Source organism: Euleptes europaea, chromosome 14 (assembly GCF_029931775.1).
Source record: "Euleptes europaea isolate rEulEur1 chromosome 14, rEulEur1.hap1, whole genome shotgun sequence".
NCBI classification, from domain to species: Eukaryota; Metazoa; Chordata; class Lepidosauria; order Squamata; family Sphaerodactylidae; genus Euleptes; species Euleptes europaea.
Genome location: NC_079325.1, coordinates 8,833,227 through 8,853,894, shown reverse-complemented (window position 1 = coordinate 8,853,894; position 20,668 = coordinate 8,833,227). Strand labels below are relative to the sequence as shown.

The 20,668-nt window shown below is 48.6% G+C and overlaps 1 protein-coding gene across 1 annotated transcript in view; it reads left to right on the top strand.

The window, feature by feature from the left end:
• LOC130486747 (beta-galactosidase-1-like protein 2) overlaps positions 1-14,348 on the top strand; it is a 61,079-nt gene extending 46,731 nt beyond the window's left edge. Inside the window, exons 11-19 of the mRNA XM_056860013.1 lie at positions 1,538-1,618; positions 2,702-2,808; positions 4,345-4,491; positions 4,928-4,999; positions 5,942-6,020; positions 8,401-8,488; positions 12,201-12,315; positions 13,385-13,501; positions 14,252-14,348. Coding sequence (XP_056715991.1) covers positions 1,538-1,618; positions 2,702-2,808; positions 4,345-4,491; positions 4,928-4,999; positions 5,942-6,020; positions 8,401-8,488; positions 12,201-12,315; positions 13,385-13,501; positions 14,252-14,338 — 893 coding nt within the window. The 3' untranslated portion in view covers positions 14,339-14,348. The remainder of the gene's footprint in view (positions 1-1,537; positions 1,619-2,701; positions 2,809-4,344; positions 4,492-4,927; positions 5,000-5,941; positions 6,021-8,400; positions 8,489-12,200; positions 12,316-13,384; positions 13,502-14,251) is intronic.
• The last annotated feature ends 6,320 nt before the right edge of the window (positions 14,349-20,668 follow it).

The window sequence follows — 20,668 nt, the reverse complement described above, 5'->3', positions numbered from 1 at the left end:
CTTCCCCAACCCCTTGTTTAATAAATCAGATAGCTTGAAACAGGTATTTGCTTGTATTTAGGTGTTTCCACATTACAAATCAGATGTATTTTATTTGCGCCTTTCTATCCCACACTGTGAGCCACTGAGGTTCGTGAGGCGTAGGTTATGACAAAATCAGAGATTGCAATGAAATAAATGTCGAGAAATGCCTGACATCATAAAAACACCAGTCAGTAACTCTAAAGTTCATCGTCGTGTCTTCTGTGCAGTCTCACCCGGGACTGCGCAGGCCAATGTGTGCCTGCGCAAAGACACTCAATGAATAACACTGACAGGTAAGCGCAACTCTGTTTTTTTCAAACGAACCACCAGCAGAAATCTGCAACAGTAGTCGAAGGCAGTAAAGAAATTTAATGAAACAGACAGTTCCCCCCCGCATCTTGGAGACCCAGCAAGATTTTCGGTATCTAAGCTATCGAGGGTCGAAAGCTTACATCCCCAAAATCTTGTTAGTGTTTAAGGTGCTACTGGAATCGAATCTAGCTCTTCTGCAGACCAACCCAGCTACCCTCTAAAACAACCCCCACTCATTTTGAGATGCTATTTTATTGAGAAATTTCTGCTAACAAAATTGCAAAATGACATATTGTATAATTGGCAAGAGATGACACACGAAGGTGCCCAAACCGCTACCGATCAGTGGAATGCCCTGGAAAACAACAGTCTTAACCTGCTGCCCACAAGATCCGACACCAGGTGGAGGAATGCGAGGAAGGCATTCCACGACTGAGAGGGGTGGGTATTGATAGGAAGCGGCGCTCCCCCCTTGGAAAAATTCCGGTGCCAGGTCTGAGAGCCCGGGGGCGAGACTCGGAGCGAGAGGAGGCATTCGAAGTTGGCCCCACCCCAAGAAAGCCCTGCTCACCCAGGTTCTGTGCCTTGAACCTGGAATTGACCTCAGCCAACTCATCGTTTGGATTTTTCTCTGTGTCCCCAATGGCTGGAAAACATGTACTTGAGAAAAAGAAGAAAAACTGTAAATAGCCAACAGCTCCCATGAACACATGAAGCTGCCTTTACTGAATCAGACCCTTGGTCCATCAAAGTCAGTGTTGTCTACTCTGACTGGCAGCGGCTCTCCAGGGTCTCAGGTAGAGGTGTCTTTCACATCACCTACTTGTCTGGTCCCTTTAACTGGAGTCGCCAGGGATTGAACCTGTGACCATCTGCATGCCAAGCAGATGCTCTGCCACTGAGCCATGACCCCTCCCCGCCCCTTGGTCATTATTGTCTACTCAGATCGACAGCAGCTTTCCAGGGTCTCAGGCAGAGGTCTTTCACATCACCTACCTACCTAGTCCCTTAAACTGGAGATACCGGGGATTGAACCCGGGACCTTTTGCGTGCCAAGCAGATGCTCTACTACTGAGCCACAGTTCCTCCCCATCCCAGACCAAGTCTGGTTGCCCGTGCAACAGTCTAGTAAAGCACAGAATGCCACCCAGCATGTTCTCCTCGGCGTTTCCTCTTGACCACTGCCCCCCTTCTCTTCCAGACTACGATGCCGTGCTGACCGAGGCCGGAGACTACACCTCCAAGTACTTCAAACTCCGCCAGCTTTTCTCTAAGATCTTAGGTAAAGGCATCTGAATACGTACGTACAAGCTCCAGAGAGGCCTCGCTGCCTCTTCCCAGCGCCCGCCGGTGCCATGTGAGCCAGGCTTGCAAATTGGCTCGCCGGTGCGCGCCAAACTCCCGCTGGTCCTCCGGTGTAGCTACATCCCACCGATTAGCTAGGAGCATTTTCTGAAGTGCAAAGAGGGGACTGGGGAGGGAGATTGTCTTGTTATGGAAATGGCATTTCGGCTGAGTTCGTAGCAGTGTGGGGGGGGGGAGGGTGTGCACACTAATAACGGCGCCTGTCTGCTGAGAGGAGCTTTCCGTGCCAGCAAGCTTAAAACAAATGCAAATCAGAAAGAGAGGAGCTGTTTGTGTATTCTGTCTCTTCTGGGGCTCTCGCTGGCAAATAACTGCGCCGCTCTTATTTCCCTCGCCGGTGTTGGCCTGCGGACAAACATTTTCTTCGATCTTTTGGTCACCAGCAAAACCGCGGTCCCAAAAAACACACCGATAGGGCCGAGTCAGAGTGTCTTATGAAGTTTGTGGGGTGGGGTCCGTGGGTGTTGGAAAGCACTTCCCATCTGGGGACGTTTTCGTTCCTCTTGTTTCCACTACGTCCAGGGTGCTTCTTTACTGTTCTGCGCCTGCTGCCGCTTGGCGCCGTTAGTCTTCCTCTCTCGCCTTCAGTGTCCTCTGCCTCCTTTGCCCTCGCTGACCTTTAATTTGATTGGGTGCCGTAAGCTGTGTGATTTGTCTGCAGTGTCGCAGTTCTTGGTGGGGGGGACTGGAAATGCAGTCAGGAGGGTCAGTGCAGACAGTCAGGTTGAAGGGCAGCAAGGGCAAATGAAGCAGAGGACAGTGAGGGTAAAGGGAGAGGGGGGAGGAGGAGGAAAACAGTGCCCGGGTAAGTAGTAGCCAAGGAAACGCAAGGGAGAATAGTTGGTGGAGCTCCACTCTGAAAAGTCACTCACCTGTTGTTGTTGTTTTTTTCATTTGAACTAAATGCATTATTATTATTATTATTATTCTAAAAGGAAAGCCTTTTAGAAAAATAATATTATATTATTAATATTATATTATTATTATTATTTTCTAAAAGGAGAACCTTTGCCTCTCCCCCCTATGATTTCAACCAAGGCGTCGTACGGGGCAATCCTGATGCAGCAGTACGTCTCTCTGTGGGAAGTGCTGCCATCTCTGGTAGAGGTAAGTACTGCATGCCTTCAGGTGGTAATTCCCCCCCCCCAGCTTTTCTGTGTGTTAAGTGCCGTCAAGTCTCTTCCAACTCATGGCGACCCTATGAATCAATGACCTCCAAAATGTCCTATCCTTATCAGCCTCGCTCAGGTCTTGCAAATTGAGGGCCATGGCTTCTTTTATTGAGTCAATCCATCTCTTGTTGGGTCTTCCTCTTTTCCTGCTGTCTTCAACTTTTCCTAGCATTACTGTCTTTTCCAGTGACTCTTGTCTTCTTATAATATGGCCAAAACACGATAGCCTCAGTTTAGTCATTTTAGCTTCTAGGTTCAGTTCAGGCTTGATTTGATCTATAACCCACTTTTTTTTTTTTGGCAGTCCACGGTATCTGTAACACTCTCCTTCAACACCACATTTCAGAGGAATCTACCTTCTTCCTAACAGTCTGTCAGCTTTTAGAGTCATATAAAATTAACAAATCCAGAACTCTGACTCCAGTTATACAGTGTGGGGGAGGTAGTTCAAAATTTCCTGCATTGTGCAGGGGATTGGACTAGATGACCCTGGAGGTCCCTTCCAACTCTACGATTCTATGATTCTATCCATGAAGGTCTTAGCTTTAACCTCAGATTGACACGTGGCCATCTCTGGTTTTCATGGGTGGTGCTGTTGCGTAGAGGACAGTGTAATTTGGACTCTGTGGGGAAGATTCCATTCAGGCAGTTCCGATTTCATGTAAGCCTGCTTAAAACCAGAGATGACTTACATATATCAGTGATATATACCCTTAGAAATATTGTATACTTTGTCAGTCATCCCTTGACAGTAACATCAACAGATTTTAAGTGTTCACAAGGGAATTGGTCTTAGCACATTGGGGAGGGGGTCAGGCAGATTAGCCAAGCAACCGGATTCATTCCCTGAAGATTCTGTCTGTATGTATGAGTATGATCTAGGGCAAAACAGAATGGAAAAAGATCACACCTCTTTTTCCATCCATAAAATGCAAATTGTAGGGCTGTGCAGCCTCAGTTTGCCTTGGGGACTGTGCAGGGTTTAACCCATCAGCCTCCACTCAGTTTTGCTAATTGAACTCAGGCTCCCTGAAAACACACACAAGGACACATCTTTATCCTTTAAATTCCTAATAGCAGAGCAAGGGAACCTGTTCTGATTACTGACACTGAATGGAGGTCGAAGGGTCAAACCCCTCCGCTTCCTTCCCCGTGCAGGCAGATTAAGGTTTCATAAGCATTTTATAGCACATAACACATGAAACTGCCTTATACTGAATCAGACTGTCGGTCCATTGAAGTCAGTATTGTCTACTCAGACTGGCAGCAGCTCTCCATGGTCTCAGGCCGAGGTCTTTCACATCAAGACTACTTGCCTAGTCCCTTTAACTGGAGATGCCGGGGATTGAACCTGGGACCTTCTGCATGCCAAGCAGATGCTCTACAAACTGAGCCACAGACCCTCCCCAAAGTAGCATGATCTCAGTCTTGCCCATCAACGCTCTCCACTTCATGCGTTCTTGCGTTGCAGCCCATAAAGCTGGAGCACCCTGTCACCATGGAGAACCTTCAGGTTAACAACGGCAATGGGCAGTCCTATGGGTATATCCTCTATGAGACCCTTGTACCAGGCGGAGGACGGCTGTATTCCAAGAACCACGTCCGGGATAGAGCGCAGGTGAACAATACGGTCAAATTCCATTAATAGTTTTTTTTCTGGGCAGGTGAAATCCTTCTTAGACAAGTCGCTATTTAGATCTCTAACAGGCCCAGGTCCTTGAACTGTACAGCCAGTCTGGAAGGCAGAAAAGCTTATCTTAACCCCAGCCAAACATTTTTTGGGAAAGTTGTTTTTCAAAATATGACTCTGCAGCCATCTTAATATAGCCACTGATACCAGATAATCTGGATTTCCAAATTGTGTGCTCTCGTGTGTGTTTTAAGTACCGTTTAAACGATTATAGTAATAAGCTTACAGTCGAAGCTGGGAAGAGACCCCAGCAATCCCAATTCCCTCTGGGCAGCCCCGCAGACCCCCTGCCTTCCAAATCCTTCTCTAATCCTCTGGCTTTTTGTGATTGACAAATGAGGCTCCAGCTGTTTCTCTCCCGCAGGTGTTTGTTAATACGCTGTATATTGGCTACCTTGATTACACCACACAAGACCTGCCAATTCCTGATGGACAGGTAAGTGGTCAGAGAGCTCAGCGTCAGTCGCTGGCAGAAGCACCGGCGGTAGATTGACTGAAACGTTTCACGCTGCCCAAGAATATCTATTCCAGCTGCAACAGGGCAGGGTCAGTGCCGGGCGAAAAAGCAGTATCAGAGGAGCAGGCCTATTATATTAGGTACTGTGGAACACAGGCAGGATATTGCTGCTGCAGTCGTCTTGTTTGTGGGCTTCCTAGAGGCACCTGGTTGGCCACTGTGTGAACAGACTGCTGGGCTTGATGGGCCTGGTTCTGATCCAGCAGGGCCTTTCTTTAGTCTGTCTGTCTGTCCCTCTCCCTCCCTCCATCTATCCATCCCTGCTATGGATATTCCATTCAGGGCCTTGTATAGACATCTTCTGCTTCACACTTGCTGAATTTCAGAGCTGGGTCTTGGAGAGGAACCGGTATGTCTTGGATTGATTGCAAGGGGGGGAGCGCTTCTAGGGCAGCCCCACTACTCTTAAAAATGTTGCTGTTGCAGAGTGTCCTGAGCTGATTGCCACTCCCACTTGCTCCACAACCTGGAGCATGCAAATGCTCCTCCCTCCCGCTGGGAGGCCCCCTGCTCCTACTCCAGGCCTGTGACGGGTTTGGGGAGGGGATTTCCTGCTCCGTCACTGCTTGCATTGCCCTGTGCAACTGGGACACCGTCGCTCCTTGCTTTCCCCAGATTAGCGAGCCAGAGCGGAAAGAGAGCAGGATCAACTTTATCTATGGTTGTTCTTCCCATGGTGTGTTTGTCGGGTACCAGGCTTGCAAGCCAGAGGAAGCGTGGGAGGAAATGCCCAACTCGGGCAGGAGGGCTCAGAGGGCAGGTATTAAATGCCAGCGGCAACTCCATTGACAGCTGGAACGTCCACTGAGCACATCTCACTGCTTGCATCTCCCGGATCCAGCTGCGTTCTGATCTTTACAGGGATACCGGCTGCTCCGACTCCTCGTGGAGAACTGTGGGCGAGTCAATTACGGACCCGTACTGAACAGCCAGCGCAAAGGTGGGCTCTCTTGTTCTCGTCTGCCTTTAATGGGAAAGAACTCGGCTTTGTAGCTCTTCTCAGTGTGCAAAATGTTTCCCAACTCGTCCTACCTCATACACATGCAATACAGTGGGCTATTTATCTTCCTAGCTATGAAAAATCCCACACCCAGGCAATCCATATCCCATGCCAAAGAAAAGCCAAATCCTGTGCAGAATTATGCAAAATGAGCTAATTTGCATCTTGGCTTTTATTTTGGCATGATGGATTCTGGGTTTGCTGGCAGAACACCCCCTCCCAACTAGTGCAAACTAGTGACTGCAACCCCCCCATACCCCCCTGTTGTCAAGCAAAAGCACCTTTTGTTCCGGAGAGGTGTTAATTAGCAAGGCATGACTTCAAAGCCATTTCGGGAGGGGTTTCATCATCCTAAGACTGAGAAATGCTTCCGAGCCTCTGCTTCACACACACTGACTCAAGCGGTCCCAACAACAAGCCTGTAAGGTAGGCTGGAAGTGTTAGGATCACCTTGCAAGGGAGGGCTTGAGGCTGAGATAGTGGCTTTATTAAGCTCACCTCATAAGTTCACGGCCGGGGCAAGATCTGAACTTTAGACTCCGTGGTTCAAGCCTCCGTCTCTTGGCCAGTGTAGTCCCTTTGCTTGCGTTTTTAAAAGATGCATCTGTTTTTACCTAGTTTTTTTTAAATTGCATGTTTTTATCAATACAACTCTAGAACAGTTTGTCAGATCTCTGAAGTGCTTTTAGAGTCTTTGTGGAGTTTTCCCTTGAGCCAGGCTTGTGAAGTGGTGCATTGTTGATGGAATGCTAAAAAAAAAAGAGAAGGGCTTTGTTGAACTGGGACCTGAACCCATATCTCAGGGGTCCGAGCTCACCATATCACCCCCTGCACGACACCGGGATTTTCCTTTTATTCACACAAGCATGTCAGTTGCCATTGCTTAAGGCTGGCTCCCCATTCATTTTTGGAAGGAAACATCCGATCCAAACGGCTGCTCCGCTTTTCGGATAACTAATGCCGCTGATTTCCAGAATGCCGTTTGTATTTCGACAGTATGTTTTGGCAAGCGTAACAGATTCGCTTTCGCCGCTTTGCTTTCGCTTCCCGACTGTCGGTCGCTGCTGCAGCTTTTGCCGTCAGCTCCGAAATCGGATGGATGGGAGTCAGGAGACGGGGCCCGCCGCACGGAGCTACTCGCTCTGGGATTTCGGTACAGCTTGTGTTGCGATGCTTAACTGGCGCAATCCGCTCTTGAGTGTATTGCTGCAATATTCCTCGCTTGACTCTCCTGTCAGCATGATGCCCTCCTGGCTGGCCTTTCTTTCTTTCTTTCTTTGTGTGTGTGTGTGTGTGTGTGTGTGTGTGTGTGTGTGTGTGTGTGAGTGAGATGATGTGGGTTCGTCTGGAGTGCGGGGAGCTGAAGTGTGGGAAGATCCATTCTAGTGATAGGCGGGCTGCAACCATGACAGCGATTCTCTGTTTTGCATTCACAGCCGCTGCAGATGCACAGGCCTTTGCACTAGAAACAGACCTTCCACATGGACTTTTTTTTGCGCCTTCAAGGTTCATTCACCTTGCTGCAAGCTTAAAAAAACCCACTCCTTATAGAGCTATAATGTTATAGTGCTACAGCAGTTAGATTCAAGTCCAGTAGCACCGTGTGTGTGTGTGTGTTAAGTGCCATCAAGTCGCTTCCAATCTATGAATCAACGTCCGGTCTGGTGGAATGCTCTTCCCAGCAACATCAGGGCCCTGCGGGACTTGAAAGAGTTCCGCAGGGCCTGTAAGACAGAGCTTTTCCACCATGCCTACAACTGAGGGCAGCCACAGATGTCACACGCGTGGACTCCCAACCCCCTCCTCTTGCTTCTATTGTTTGTATGAATCAGAGGGGGTTGTCTGCCCTCTTGGCGATTACTGTATTTTAGCGCCATCTGATATTTTAGACTGATGTTTTAGATTGATATTTTAGATTATTTTAAATGGAGATTTATAGGTAAAAAATGTTAAAATTATTATGACTTGTATAGAATCATAGAGTTGGAAGGGACCACCAGGGTCATCTAGTCCAACCCCCTGCACAATGCAGGAATTTCACAACTACCTCCCCCATGTTGATTTTAGTGTTGTTACTTGCCCCTGAGCCTGGCTTTGGCTGGGGAGGGCAAATCAGAAATCGAAATAATTAATAATAATAATTAAGGCCGGGACCACAAGAGCCCCTTTTTGATCTGCAAGGGCAGTGCGGAGTGCGGTCCCAAATTCCACTGCAGAGGAGGGCCGATTTCAGCCACTGGCTCTTCCCTCTTTCCGCCAACAGTAATTCATAAGCTCCACTGCTTCTTAGATCCAACGTTTACCCTCCTTTCTCTTCCAGGCTTAATTGGTGACATCTTTCTCAACCAAACCTCCTTGAGGAATTTCAAGATTTACAGCCTGGAGATGAAACCTGGCTTCATGGAAAGGTTTGCGGGTGGTATTTTTTTTATATATATATATATATCTCGTTTCCCTTCCACCACTTCTCGTTTGTTTCTATCTTCTCCTCATTTATAGCAAGCGCGTTTGGCAGAAGTACAAGTCCTAGTTAGCGGGCCCACCTGCCAGAAAGCCGGCATCTGGCAAAGGATCAGGCTGACAAATCCCAACTGGAGGAGCTGCGAGAAAGCTTTGCAGAACGCTGCAGCAGCTCCTTCCCGACTTGTCTGCATTTCAGGCCTCTCCCCGTTTTCCCCTTGTGCTCAGCCAGGGGTTCAAGAACCCGACACCAGAATGTCTGTGTTGTGCACGAACAGCAGTACAGACAAATGGGAAGCCAAACACATTTTCCTAGGTTTGTCAGTAACTGTGAGTGTAGGAAGGAGTTGATTGGCAGAGTCAGGATTTTCTTTGGTAGAAGGAACAGCTGCTGTCTTGCCCCTGGTTTTGGTTTTTATTTTTAAATTAAAAGAAAGCAACAATATGCAAGATGGTAAGCCCCCCCCCATCAGAAATCATGTATCTTTTCCTGCATAATTTATGCCGCTGCATGGTATAGTGGCTAAGAGCAGTGGTTTGGCGCGATGGAGTCTGATCTGGAGAACCAGGTTTGATTCCCCACTCCTCCACATGAGCGGTGGATGCTAATCTGGTGAAGCGGGTTGGTTTCCCCACTTCTACTCATGAAGCCAGCTGGGTGACCTTGGGCTAGTCACACTCTCTTGGCCCCACCTACCTCCCAGGGTGTCTGTTGTGGGGAGGTGAAGGGAAGGTGATTGTAATCCGGTTTGATTCTTCCTTAAGTGGGAGAGAGAGTCAGCATATAAAAACCAACTCTTCTTTTTCTATTAGGGAAGGGCAAGAAGACAGGGAAGGCACTTGAAAAATACCTCCCCACCTTCGAGGTGGAGCCTGGTGGTCTGGAATCACAAACAATCTCCAGATTACAGAGATCAGTTCATTGAAGGAAAAGGCTGCTTTGGAGGGCATGCTGTATGGCTTTATACCCTGCTGAGGTCGTTGCCCAGGCTTCACCCCCAAATCTCCAGGAATTTCCTAACCCAGAGCTGATAACCCTACCTCGAACCCAAATGCATGCTATTCTTTCCCTTGCCATTGGCCCTACGCTTTGTAGCCTTCGTTTGCAACCTCAGGGTGTCGATTGGGCCTATGTCAGAAGACAGAGATTAGTACTCGGCACTAGTTGAACTCCAGATTTCTAATGTGGGTTCAACCTGCCTTCTGCTTTAGGTAGGGTTGGTCTGTGATTTCTTGTCTCAAACCCTCACATTTTAAAGAGCATTTGATCCCAGACCATTCCAATGACCGAGTCCTAGATCTTTCCAGGAGAATTAACAGCCAAGGGAGACGGTTGCTTGTGGCTTCGTTTGCAAAGGAGCTGCTTTGGTGGGGCAGGATTTGGCAGCTTCGTAACCACTGAGCCAGGGACAACAACACCATCCCAGCAAGAACGGGGAAGGAACCCGTCAGAAGTGACTTGGCGGCACTTAATACACCCACCCAGGAATACCTTGCCACTTAGGGGAAAGGGGGAGTGCATAAATGTCTTTTTTTAAAAATGCTTGTTAACAAAGTTGGTAGAAAATAAACAGAAGTCTAGAAGACGCTTTAAAGACAAGTGAAAAATGCATTCCAGTCTAAGCTTTCGTGGGCTAGAGCCCAATTCTTCAGACACAGCGAATGGCTCCTCGCTGGGTAGACTGTTTTTGTAGGGGACATGAAAAAGACACACAACAGCAGTTTTAAGGAGCTGCAAAGTTCAGGAAGCACAGGCTGAAAATAGAATTACATAGAGTTAAAATTTAATCAAGAAAAAAACAGGCTCTTTGCTAGTTCCGGTAAGCTAGTTTTCCCCAAACTTGGTGTCATTCTTCGCAGCTTGTATTGCTGAAGTGTTAAAGAAGGAATGATAACCCAGCTCTTATGCAGAGGAAGACCGTTAATCCTGGAAAACAGCTTATTTTAAAAAGAAGCGCAGAAGTTCCTTCCAGAGTTTTGTGGGGCATTCAAAGATAAGGCCTTGGCCTAAGGCCCAGCTGGGTTCTTCCCCAGTCTTCAAAGCTCTGCTAGATGATGCATTTGCAATTTAAACTCTGTTTGCGTTACCAGCTCGCAAGGGAGGCTGTGGTTCCGCTGAGCCAGCGATCCTTCCTCCGGCTGCGTTTTCCCGATTCCCCAACACATCCTCGGTTGTATGCAGGGGAAGCCCTTCATTGGATTAGGGCCCCGGAGTCGGTTGTGTATCGGTCGCCTCTGGGCATGTACACAGCCATTTAATAAGAAACCGTACACAGCCCCGGAGAGCTGGGACTGATTAGATTAAATGCGAAGTGGCGCTCGCTGGCCTTCGAAGGAACGCAGCTGTCTTGCGCCGCCTTCTCGGATTCAGTGATGCTGGTTTTGAGCCTCTCCTTAAGGCAGGGGTGGGGAACGTCAGGCCCGGGGCCCGTTTAAGGCCCTCAAAATCATTTGGCCTGGCCCTTCGTGGGTCCTGGCAGATCTCTAGCTCAGAAGGATCTAAGACTGGCTGTCCGCCCCCTCCCCCGGACAGGAATAGCCTCTATGCAAGGCGGGTGTGAGTTTGTTTTGCCAAGAAAAGGAACCTTTCCCCCCCCCTTGCAGAAGAGTCATTAGCTATGGAGCTGCTAGGACCGCCCAAGAAACTGTATTAACCCTTTCCCACCAGTTGGATGCCTGCCTGCTTGCCCATGCTGGCGGGGGGTCATCTGGGGCAGCTGCCTGCTTGGGGCTTGGTCGGCTAATTTTTAAGTTGATAATTTTGTATGGCCCACGAATGATGTTATAAATATCCAAATGGCCCTTGGCGGAAAAAAAGTCCCCCACCCCTGCCTTAAGGACTCGGGGCCTGTCGCCTGGACGGGGCTTGAAGGGTGGGCTACTGCCCAAGTTCCGGGGGGGGGGGAGGTGCTCTTCTAAGAAGCATTTTTTCTACCTGGGTGGTACCCTGAGGATTTGGAGATAGCAGCTGGGGAATCAGACAGGGTGGAGAATGCCCCCCCCCCTACATTTGCAAACAAAGTTTATGCGCGAGGTGTGTGGAGAAGAGGAGGTTGAGGGGGAACACGATTGCTCTCTTTAAGTATTTGAAGGGCTGCCAATTAGAGGAGGACAGGGAGCTGTTCTTGTTGGCAGCAGAGGATAGGACTCACAAGAATGGGTTTAAATTGAGGGCAGAAAGGTACCGGCTGGATATTAGGAGAAATTTTTTACAGTAAGAGTTGTTTGACAGTGGAATGGGCTGCCCAGGGAGGTGGTGAGCTCCCCCTCACTGGCAGTCTTTAAGCAGAGGCTGGACAAGCACTTGTCAGGGATGCTCTAGGCTGATCCTGCATTGAGCAGAGGCTTGGACTAGATGGCCTGTATGGCCCCTTCCAAATCGATGATTCTGTGATGATTTTTCATAGTAAGCAAAAGCTGGCCTGTTAATCGGCAGCAACAATGATTGAACTAGGACAACCAGAATAGAAGGGTGAAAAACTACCACAGATCAACATGGCTACCCTGTGAAACCAATATCCAAGGAGTTTGCTGTATATAAACAGGTTGTGTGAAAATACTTGAGTCTCCCCATTGGTATGATTCTCATGGGGGGAAACGTTGACCAACCTGAGGGAGCTGCAACTTCTATTTTCTTAGCCGTTTCTTTCCCTCACACAGCCTTCGAGGGTCTGCCTCTTGGGGCCCAGTCCCTGACAGCGTGGAGGGCCCGGCTTTCTTCCGAGGAACCCTACAAGTGCAATATATGCCTCAAGACACTTTCTTGAAGCTCGAGGTAAGCTTTTGGTTATTTTGCAGAGACCTTAGGAGAAATAATGTTGCTGGACCAGGGCCTTTGTTGGTGACAGTGGTTATCAGACCAAGGCTGCATCCGTGCTTTTGTTCTCCTTAGTGAAAAGAATGCCATTATCTGGCATGACGGGATGCGCAAGGACAGGTTCCCTTACATCTGTGGCTTATTTTCTCCTACACTTGTTCAGGAAATGTATCTGCCAGAACACATATGTGTGATGCAGGCCTAAATTGTCATGCTGTCTCATGAGCACTTAAGTTGACTTAATTAGTCATCGTTTTAAAAAAGAATAGGCAGTGAAATAATGCAGATCTGATTCATTGCTATAGTTTCTTGCACACTTCTCATGATTAGTAACAGGTTGTGCAACTTTTTTCTTTTTTACTGTCCATCATTTTTGAGGGGTGGGTGGAAATCTGTTGATGTGAATTTCAATCCTGCTGCCTGCTCAGGACACTTATCAGCAATGGTAAATATTTATTTTTATTCCGGCACTGGGAGCAGAAAAGCAGACAAGGAAGAGGGTATCCTTGGTCATGACACTATGTTGTGGGCATCACTAGAGCACAACTTCTTGTTGCACTTAGCAGAATTGTTGGGCAGTATGTGGCAACTTAAGAGAGCCAGCGTGGTGTAGTGGTTAAGGTGTCGGACTAGGATCCGGGAGAGCCAGGTTCGAATCCCCACTTGCGCCATGGAAGCTTGCTGGGTGACCTTGGGCCAGTCACATACTCCCAGCCCTGACCCTGGCTAGTATGTGGATAGGTGACCTCCAAGGAATGCCAGGGTTGTGACGCGGAGGCAGGCAATGGCAAACCACCTCCGAATGTCTCTTGACTTGAAAACCTTACAGGGTCGCCATAAGTCAGCTGTGACTTGACGGCAAAAAAAATGTGGCAACTTCATTCTTCGCCACCTCCTTGGATTGTTAGGGCAGTGGAGGCCCACCTGACAACCAGATGAAAATTGTAGCCATGTGGGAGTGCTGAGATGTAGTGGTGGGCCTAACTATTGTCCCACTGAAGCCCCCTATCCCATGTCTGTTTTTCAGGGTTGGGTAAAGGGAGTTGTGTTCGTCAACGGGCAGAACCTCGGTCGCTACTGGAAAGTCGGCCCTCAAGAAACACTCTACCTTCCAAAGACGTGGTTGCATCAAGGAGACAATGAGGTCAGTCAGGGATGCTAAGGATCTTCCCCTTCTTGGCGTTAGCTGGAACATAACCACACGAACGCACAATGCTGCCATATACTGAGTCAGACCTTTGATCTATCAGAGTCTTGTCTACTCTGACTGGCAGCAGCTCTGTAGGCTCATGGGCAGAGGTCGTTCACATCACCTGATCCTACTCACTGGTTTAATTAAACTTGGGAACTTCTCCATGCACAACAGACGTTGTAAGGCCCCCCTCCCCTTGACCAGGATTCCACCAGACTTGTAGCTACCTGTCTGGGCCTCAGAAGTGCATCTTGGAGGTGTATTTTATCTCACGCACGCTTCTGGGTTTTGGATTCCATTTGCAAGTAGCTTCACTAGGAAAACATAAGTATTTGGGAGGGGGGGGGAAGAACAACCATCGAAGAATCCTTGTTTGTGTTCAGGAAGGGGCCCGCGGCTCAGCACTAGAGCACCTGTTTTATATACAAAAGGTGGAATCCCTGATACTTGGTTATAAACGAGTTGGAGGAAAAACCTTTCTCGGCCTGAGACCCTGGAGAGCCACCATCCATAAAATGTTCCATCTAAATTAAAAAAAACAGCGCGACCCGGGGCTGATCCCGGGGCCAAGGTCTCATATCTAGTTTGGCCCTTGATTGTTTGCTCGTTGGAATGCCAATTTAAGAAAAAGAAACGCATTCTATCATTAAAAAAATAATAATAATCCCTACCCTTTTTCTTTCCATCCCATTTCTTCTCCAGATTGTGATTTTTGAAGAACATGTTGCAGGTCGGATAATCCAGTCCGTGGACTTGCCTTTCTTAGGAAGGACCCAGTACGTGGACTGAGCGGGGCCTTCCAAGACTGCTGTCCCCCTCCCCAGTCCCCGATCAGTTCCTCTTCTGTGTTGTTGGTGGGTGCACTTCTCAAATGAATTTGGGGGTCATGGGATCTGGATGCTGGCAGGGTCTGGTCTTCCAAAACCAGATGGACATACAGGACATGCCCCTTGCCAGCGAACGCGGGAAGCTGACTCTGAATACTCGAAGCCGTAAAGAAGTCCAAAGCCTTTCTAGCGGAGCTCGCCTCTTCTGCGAGCTCTCTTACCTCGGCTGCCTCAACGGTGCTGCAAATCTGGTGAGGGAACGAATGGGCGAGGGTGATCAGAGGTCCGCCAGGTTTAAGAAGCGGATCTCAGACCGGCGAGATGTAAATGGGACACCGAGATATTTGCTGCCGAGAGAGAGAAAAAAACATTTCCTGCAATAGACCCGATTGGGGCATCCTGTGCTTTTTGGACAATGGAACCCACTTTTACTGTGAAGGAAAGGAAATCTCTTCTTCCATTCTTAGGTGCCTGGTTCAGTAATCGATCTGGCTGGGTAGAAATGTAACTTCCACTTTTTTTGCATTAATGCTAACAGGTCAAGCTGCGGGATTTTTACTGTTCAGAAAGCCCCTTTAAGAGCCATTTTAATGTTGTGTATATGCCGGGAGGGGGGAGGGAGGGAAGAGGGGGATTGTTTGCCTAGTTTTTAATGCTTTCCCACATGAAAAAAGATCTTTGGATGTCCCTAGTTTATCAGGGAGAGCAGCGCAGTAAGCCTTTCTCTCTTTAATACACGCTGGACAGTTTTTGTTCTTTCTATGTAGGAGACCAATGACATATCCCCATGGGATGTCGTGTTTCTGTCTGGGAAACTCCCCCCACCCCCCTGCTTTAGCCTGTGCTAGCTATAGATCTGATTCTCATCCTCAGGGGTGTGGTCTTTACTAGGCAAGTATTTTCACTTATCCTTGAATTCTTAAGAAGGATCCTGTTTTGGGGACCAGCTCAGCTGGGTCAGATCGAAGCTTTCCTAAGTTACCAGGACAGAGGGGAATATTTTATTTTAGGGCACGTGCTGCCCCCTCCCTCCAAATTCTTAGCCCAGGATGGCTCTTGCGGGGGACGGTGGGCAGAATCCCCTGTGATTTTTGACATTTGGTTGCTTGTTTGTTTGTTTTTAAAATGCCTTTGCGCTGACATTTTAAAAGAGGAAGGAAGTGGAAAAGGAATAAGGGACAGTGTGTTCTCTCTCTCTTTCTCTCGTACATGCAAACACAGAGGCCTCTGTTTATTCTCCTCCTTCAAAACCCTCCCAGAGTGAGCATCCCCTTTCCCGCAGAGGTTTATTCTCAATGCAAACAGTGCCGATTCCCAAAGGCTCGAGATCTTCAGAAGCACAACTCAGTGCCTCTTTGGAGAATATTCTATTCTGTTCCCTCCTTGCTAGAACAAGATTATCTTTTCTCCCTCCCCCACCTCACCCAGTCTCCCCACAGGGAGCTTTTAACTGTGTGTATTTTCGCGGGTTCCCCTCTTCCTCCAACGCCTTGCCCACCCATCCCCCCTTCTCTAAATTTTGGCACGTGATCTTCCAGCAGCCTCTGGGACCAACGCTGGCTAGACCCTTGACTTCCAACTCCGAGGCTCCCCAACTAGCAGACACACGCTGGCTGTTTAAAAACCATATTTAATTTTATTGAACAAATTAAATACAGTTGAATTAAAATTGAGAACGGACAGTGCAGCTGGGAATGTACCCCATTCTCCCAACCAGACTGGGTACCTTCTACCTGCCGTACCCCTCACCCCCCACCCTCAAAGGCTTGGAGCTTTCCTGTTGGGTCCGGGGCAGAGGCTGGGTGGGTGGGTGCCTGAGGCCTATCATCAGCAGAGAGCATGTTTTGCAAACCCCCCAAAAGGAGGGGGTATCTCAGGATGCGGCATTTTGATTGGATCTTTACGATTCGCTGCAATCCGGCAGGGTGAATGTTGTCGTCAATAAAACAGACATGCAAATAGAAGAGGGCAGCCATGGGAAAGAACCCTTGTATTGTAAGGACGTGAGTCTTTTAAAAAAAAAAAAAATAAGCGCCTCTCTATTCCCTTTGATAAACTAGATCAGGGGCTGTGTATTTGAATGCTGCAGACTCCTTCTCCGGAGTAAAGCCTGTGTACCTAAGAGGTTCCCGATGTCTGGTATCCACATTTTGTTGTTGTTCATGCTTCAGTTTTAATGCAGTTTCCCCCAAAGTGATGATACACCATTTCAGAGTGAAAATGAGCCTTATCGCAACAGGGTTTTTTTTTGGGGGGGGGGGTCTCCCCAACTAAATGTTTGATGAGTATGTCAGAATTTTAAAAAAGAAAGCCCTCCCTCCCTTCATAAATGGTCTCTTATTATTTTGATTATTCATTTTAAATACCAGGAAATAGAGAGAGAGAGAGCTGTTGTTAGTCCAAAGGGTGATTCGATTCCACGCTGTCTTATGCATCATCGAAGCTACGGAGGTTAAAGGTTAAAAAAATAAGTGAATTTTTTCCTGTACAGGATTATGTTACTTTCCTAGAGCTGGCAGGTATAATTGTGCTTTAAACTTACTTTCTCATGAGTTTGAAGAGAGCCAGAAGACTGTTGGGGGTCCATTAAATTGTTTGAAGTCAGACCACAACCTAGAGAGGCAATTTGAGGGGTGGGGGGATAGGTCAATCTGTCTTTGGTCTTTCATTTTCCAAGAGTGTAGCACCAGCTCTGTCCGAGAGACATTGGATTAATCTGCAGATCAGCCACTGTTTAAAGAAGCCGCAATGTCCAACCCATCTCTATATGCAGGTGACATTTTAAAAAAAACTTTAGTGAAGGGCATTCTGCTGGCGTGAAGAACCACTTTCTCCCATTCTTTAGCTGCTGCTGGTTGTTCAGCAGGATTGAACTGAAAGTTGCCTTCACAGAGTGGCTCAGTGGATCATGGGTATGTTTCCCAAGTTCGGCAAAAGTGGAGACTTAGTCCTACTCTCTAGCACCCACGAATCGTAAGCTCAAGGTTGTTTCTGGACTCCACTACTTCGGACTGAAGCCAGGAATCATTGCTTCAACGCTCTCCCAAATAACAACAGTGCCATCCCTAGCTTCCCACCTCCCCCCCCCCAAGTGCACTATAGATATTGGGGAAAGGTTTTCATCCCAGCTACCTCCCTGCAACACTAGATTTCTTTGTGCAGGGATTTAGGGGAGTATGCTCCTTGGGGCAGGGACGTGTTGTTGTTTTATTTGGTAAAGCCCCATGCACTTTGATGGAACTGTGCAAATGGTAAAAATATTCTTGGGAAGGGGGTTGGAATTTGGCCTTGCCCCCACCTTGCAGTCTGAATCCGAAGGCTCTAGGAACTGTTTTCTCTTGTGCCACACAGTTTGCACAGACCAGCATTGAAACTGTTCAGGTTTCACACCTCCACTATTACCTAGTCCAGCGGGGTTAGCGGCATCCTACGGCAGTCCCAAACAGATTCACTCCCGTCTAAGCCGAATGATTTCAGTTAGCGTAGCCTGGAGTAACTCAGCGTAGGATTGAACTGTTATTCTCTTGTCCCTGGAGCTCACCATTGGCTTTGCTGCAGTCAATCCGCTGTCCTCAAAAGGGCCAAGAGACTCCTTTCTGTTGACACGGCCCTTGTCGGCATGCCCTAGGCTCAAATTAGCGCTGGAGGTATTGTTTTCTATTTCAAAGAAACAATTTGTTTTCTCTCTCTGGCAAAGGCAATAGCCGCACACGAGCGGGAATCGACTCGTCTGCTCACCGAGAATTCAGCCCACTTTGTTCTGCCACCTGAGCCTTCCCTGCTGGAGACCGGGGCCTTCCCGGCTCCCTCTCATATCAACTCACCTCATAATTGACTCCGAACCATTCGCCACTTCTAACAGGCAGAGAGAAAGAGAACAGAGCAAAGCAGCTGCTTCCTGGGCCCCTTTCTTGGGCATCTGTGCGAAGAAGGGCAGAGGACCAAAGGGGACGGTCTGTCACTGGGCCAAAACTGGTCCCCTCTTGAACTGGATGTGGCCAACTCTCAGCTCTCCTTGCCTGGGGGACTAGCAAAACGGGCCATCTCTGCAAGGATTTGGCCCAAGCTGCCTTACATTTAAGACACGCGGTGCAATCTCTGTGTGTCTCAAGCATGTAAGAGCCGTGCTCTAAGTCGGAGCGTGTCAGCTTTGTGCTGAACAATCCCGGTCTATTTCACCCAAGTGACTTACCACAGCCTTCCTCTAAGGTGTGTCGAGGAGGGTGACAACGTTGCCCAAAAGCTCTCGCATGCTCATGACCATTCTTGCTCCCAAAAAGATTTTTTTAAAAAAAGGGGGGGGGGGCTTATGGCCACATTGCAGAGAATTCTTGACCCGGAAGAATGCTGCAGTTCCTCTCTCAAAGCCTGCAGGAACTCTTGCGCTGTTGAATGCCCCTCCCAAAAGCTTCCTGCATGTAATATAGCAAGCACAGTGGAGAGACGGTTTTAGCATGGCCCTCTCCCTGAGCTGCTACTTTACTATATTCAGGGAGACTTTGCACAAGAGGAAATATTCCAAAATAGGACACCCCTCGCAGTCTGAAAAGGTACAAACCCGACGCCACATTCCAGCTAATATGTTGGTTGCTATAAAGGGACCACCTGCTTTAATAGGGCTTTGCACCAGCAACCCTAGACCCACAGGTCCACAGTATGGCGCCCGTGGGTGCCATGGAGCCTACTGGCTCCTTTCCTGGGGCTAAGGTTGCCAGGTCCCCCCTGGCCACTGACGGGGGATGGGGGGGTAGGGTTGCCAGATCCAAGTTGGGAAACTCCTGGAGATTTGGGGAAGGAGCCTGAGGAAAGCAGGAACCTCAGTGGGGCACAATATCATAGATCCCCACCTCCAAAGTATCCATTTTTGCCAGGGGAACTGATATCTCTAGTTTGGACATGAGCAGTAATTCCAGGGGATGCCTAGCTTCCACCTAGAGGCTGGCATCCGTACCTGGGGCCCACCAAGAGTTTTTAGAAAGTGGGCAGGCCAGGTGGGGCTTTTGCCCAGCAAGACGTCTGATTGGCTGTTAGAGATTCGATTGGCTGTGCACCATGGCATGGGGATCGTCACTGTGTGACTGAAGGAAAGCTGTAGCAGCCCTTTTGTGGCTGGCTCCACCTCCTTCAGCAGCCATTTTGAGACTGCGCCCACCACATTGTGTCAGAATTCCAAAGGTGCCCGCAGGCTCCAAAAGGTTGGGGACCCCTGCTTAAGACCATTCCTGAGGGACTCGGTTGCCTACAGCAGATTGCTTTCCAGCGGGGCTCCGAAGACCGTACCCTGACCTGGATGGCCCAGGCTAGCCTGATCTCGTCAGATCTCAGAAGCTAAGCAGGGTCGGCCCTGGTTAGTATTTGGATGGGAGACCACCAAGGAAGACCAGGGTTGCTGTGCAGAGGAAGGCACTGGCAAACCACCTCTGCTAGTCTCTTGCCATGAACCCCCCCCCCCAAAAAAGGCTCGCCATAAGTCAGCTGCGACTTGATGGCACTTTACACACACACCGAAGACTGTAGATTTCATTATTCGCTAATTGCGTCTCTGGTTTCGGCCTCTGCCTGCATGACCCAAATGATTTTTCAGCAGTCCTGTCAAGGTCGCAACACCATCTGGGACAAGAGGCCACGTATTGAAAACCAATCTTAACATGTCCTACAACATCTTGGTAGCGGAACCAATGATTAGGGTTGCCAGGTCCCTCTTCGCTACTGGTGGAAGATTTTTGGGGAGGAGCCTGAGGAGGGCGGGGTTTTTGGTAAGGGAGAGACTTCAATGCCGTAGAGTCCAATTGCCGTAGCGGCCATTTTCTCCAGGTGAACTGATCTCTATCTGCTGGAGATCAGTCGTAATAGCAGGAGATCTCCAGCTAGTACCTGGAGGTTGGCAACCTTACCAATGATACAAGGAAGCCCTACCACATTCCTATTTTGCTTTCCCATATCTTGGAAAGTTGGGGCAAAGCCAGAACACTCTTTTCAGCCAAGTTCCCCCCCCCCCAAAAAAAAACCTTTTGGGGATGTTGGGAGGGAGGGGAGCAGCTCACCAGCTGCAAACCTTTTTGAGGTAGGCACACGTCGCTCTCTGAAGCAAACACATGCAGCTTGGAAAAGCCCAGCCCAGAAGGATCAAGACTATGATTTAAATGGAGGGTAGGAGTAAGAATCACCTTCATGTGAGTGCTGAAAACATTTCAAACTGCACGGGAGGGCAGAACCCCCTTCCCAGTCTCCCTGGGGCTGATGAAAGAGGTACAGATTGCAGGAAAGGGACGAAGGTGGTTATTTGCTAATT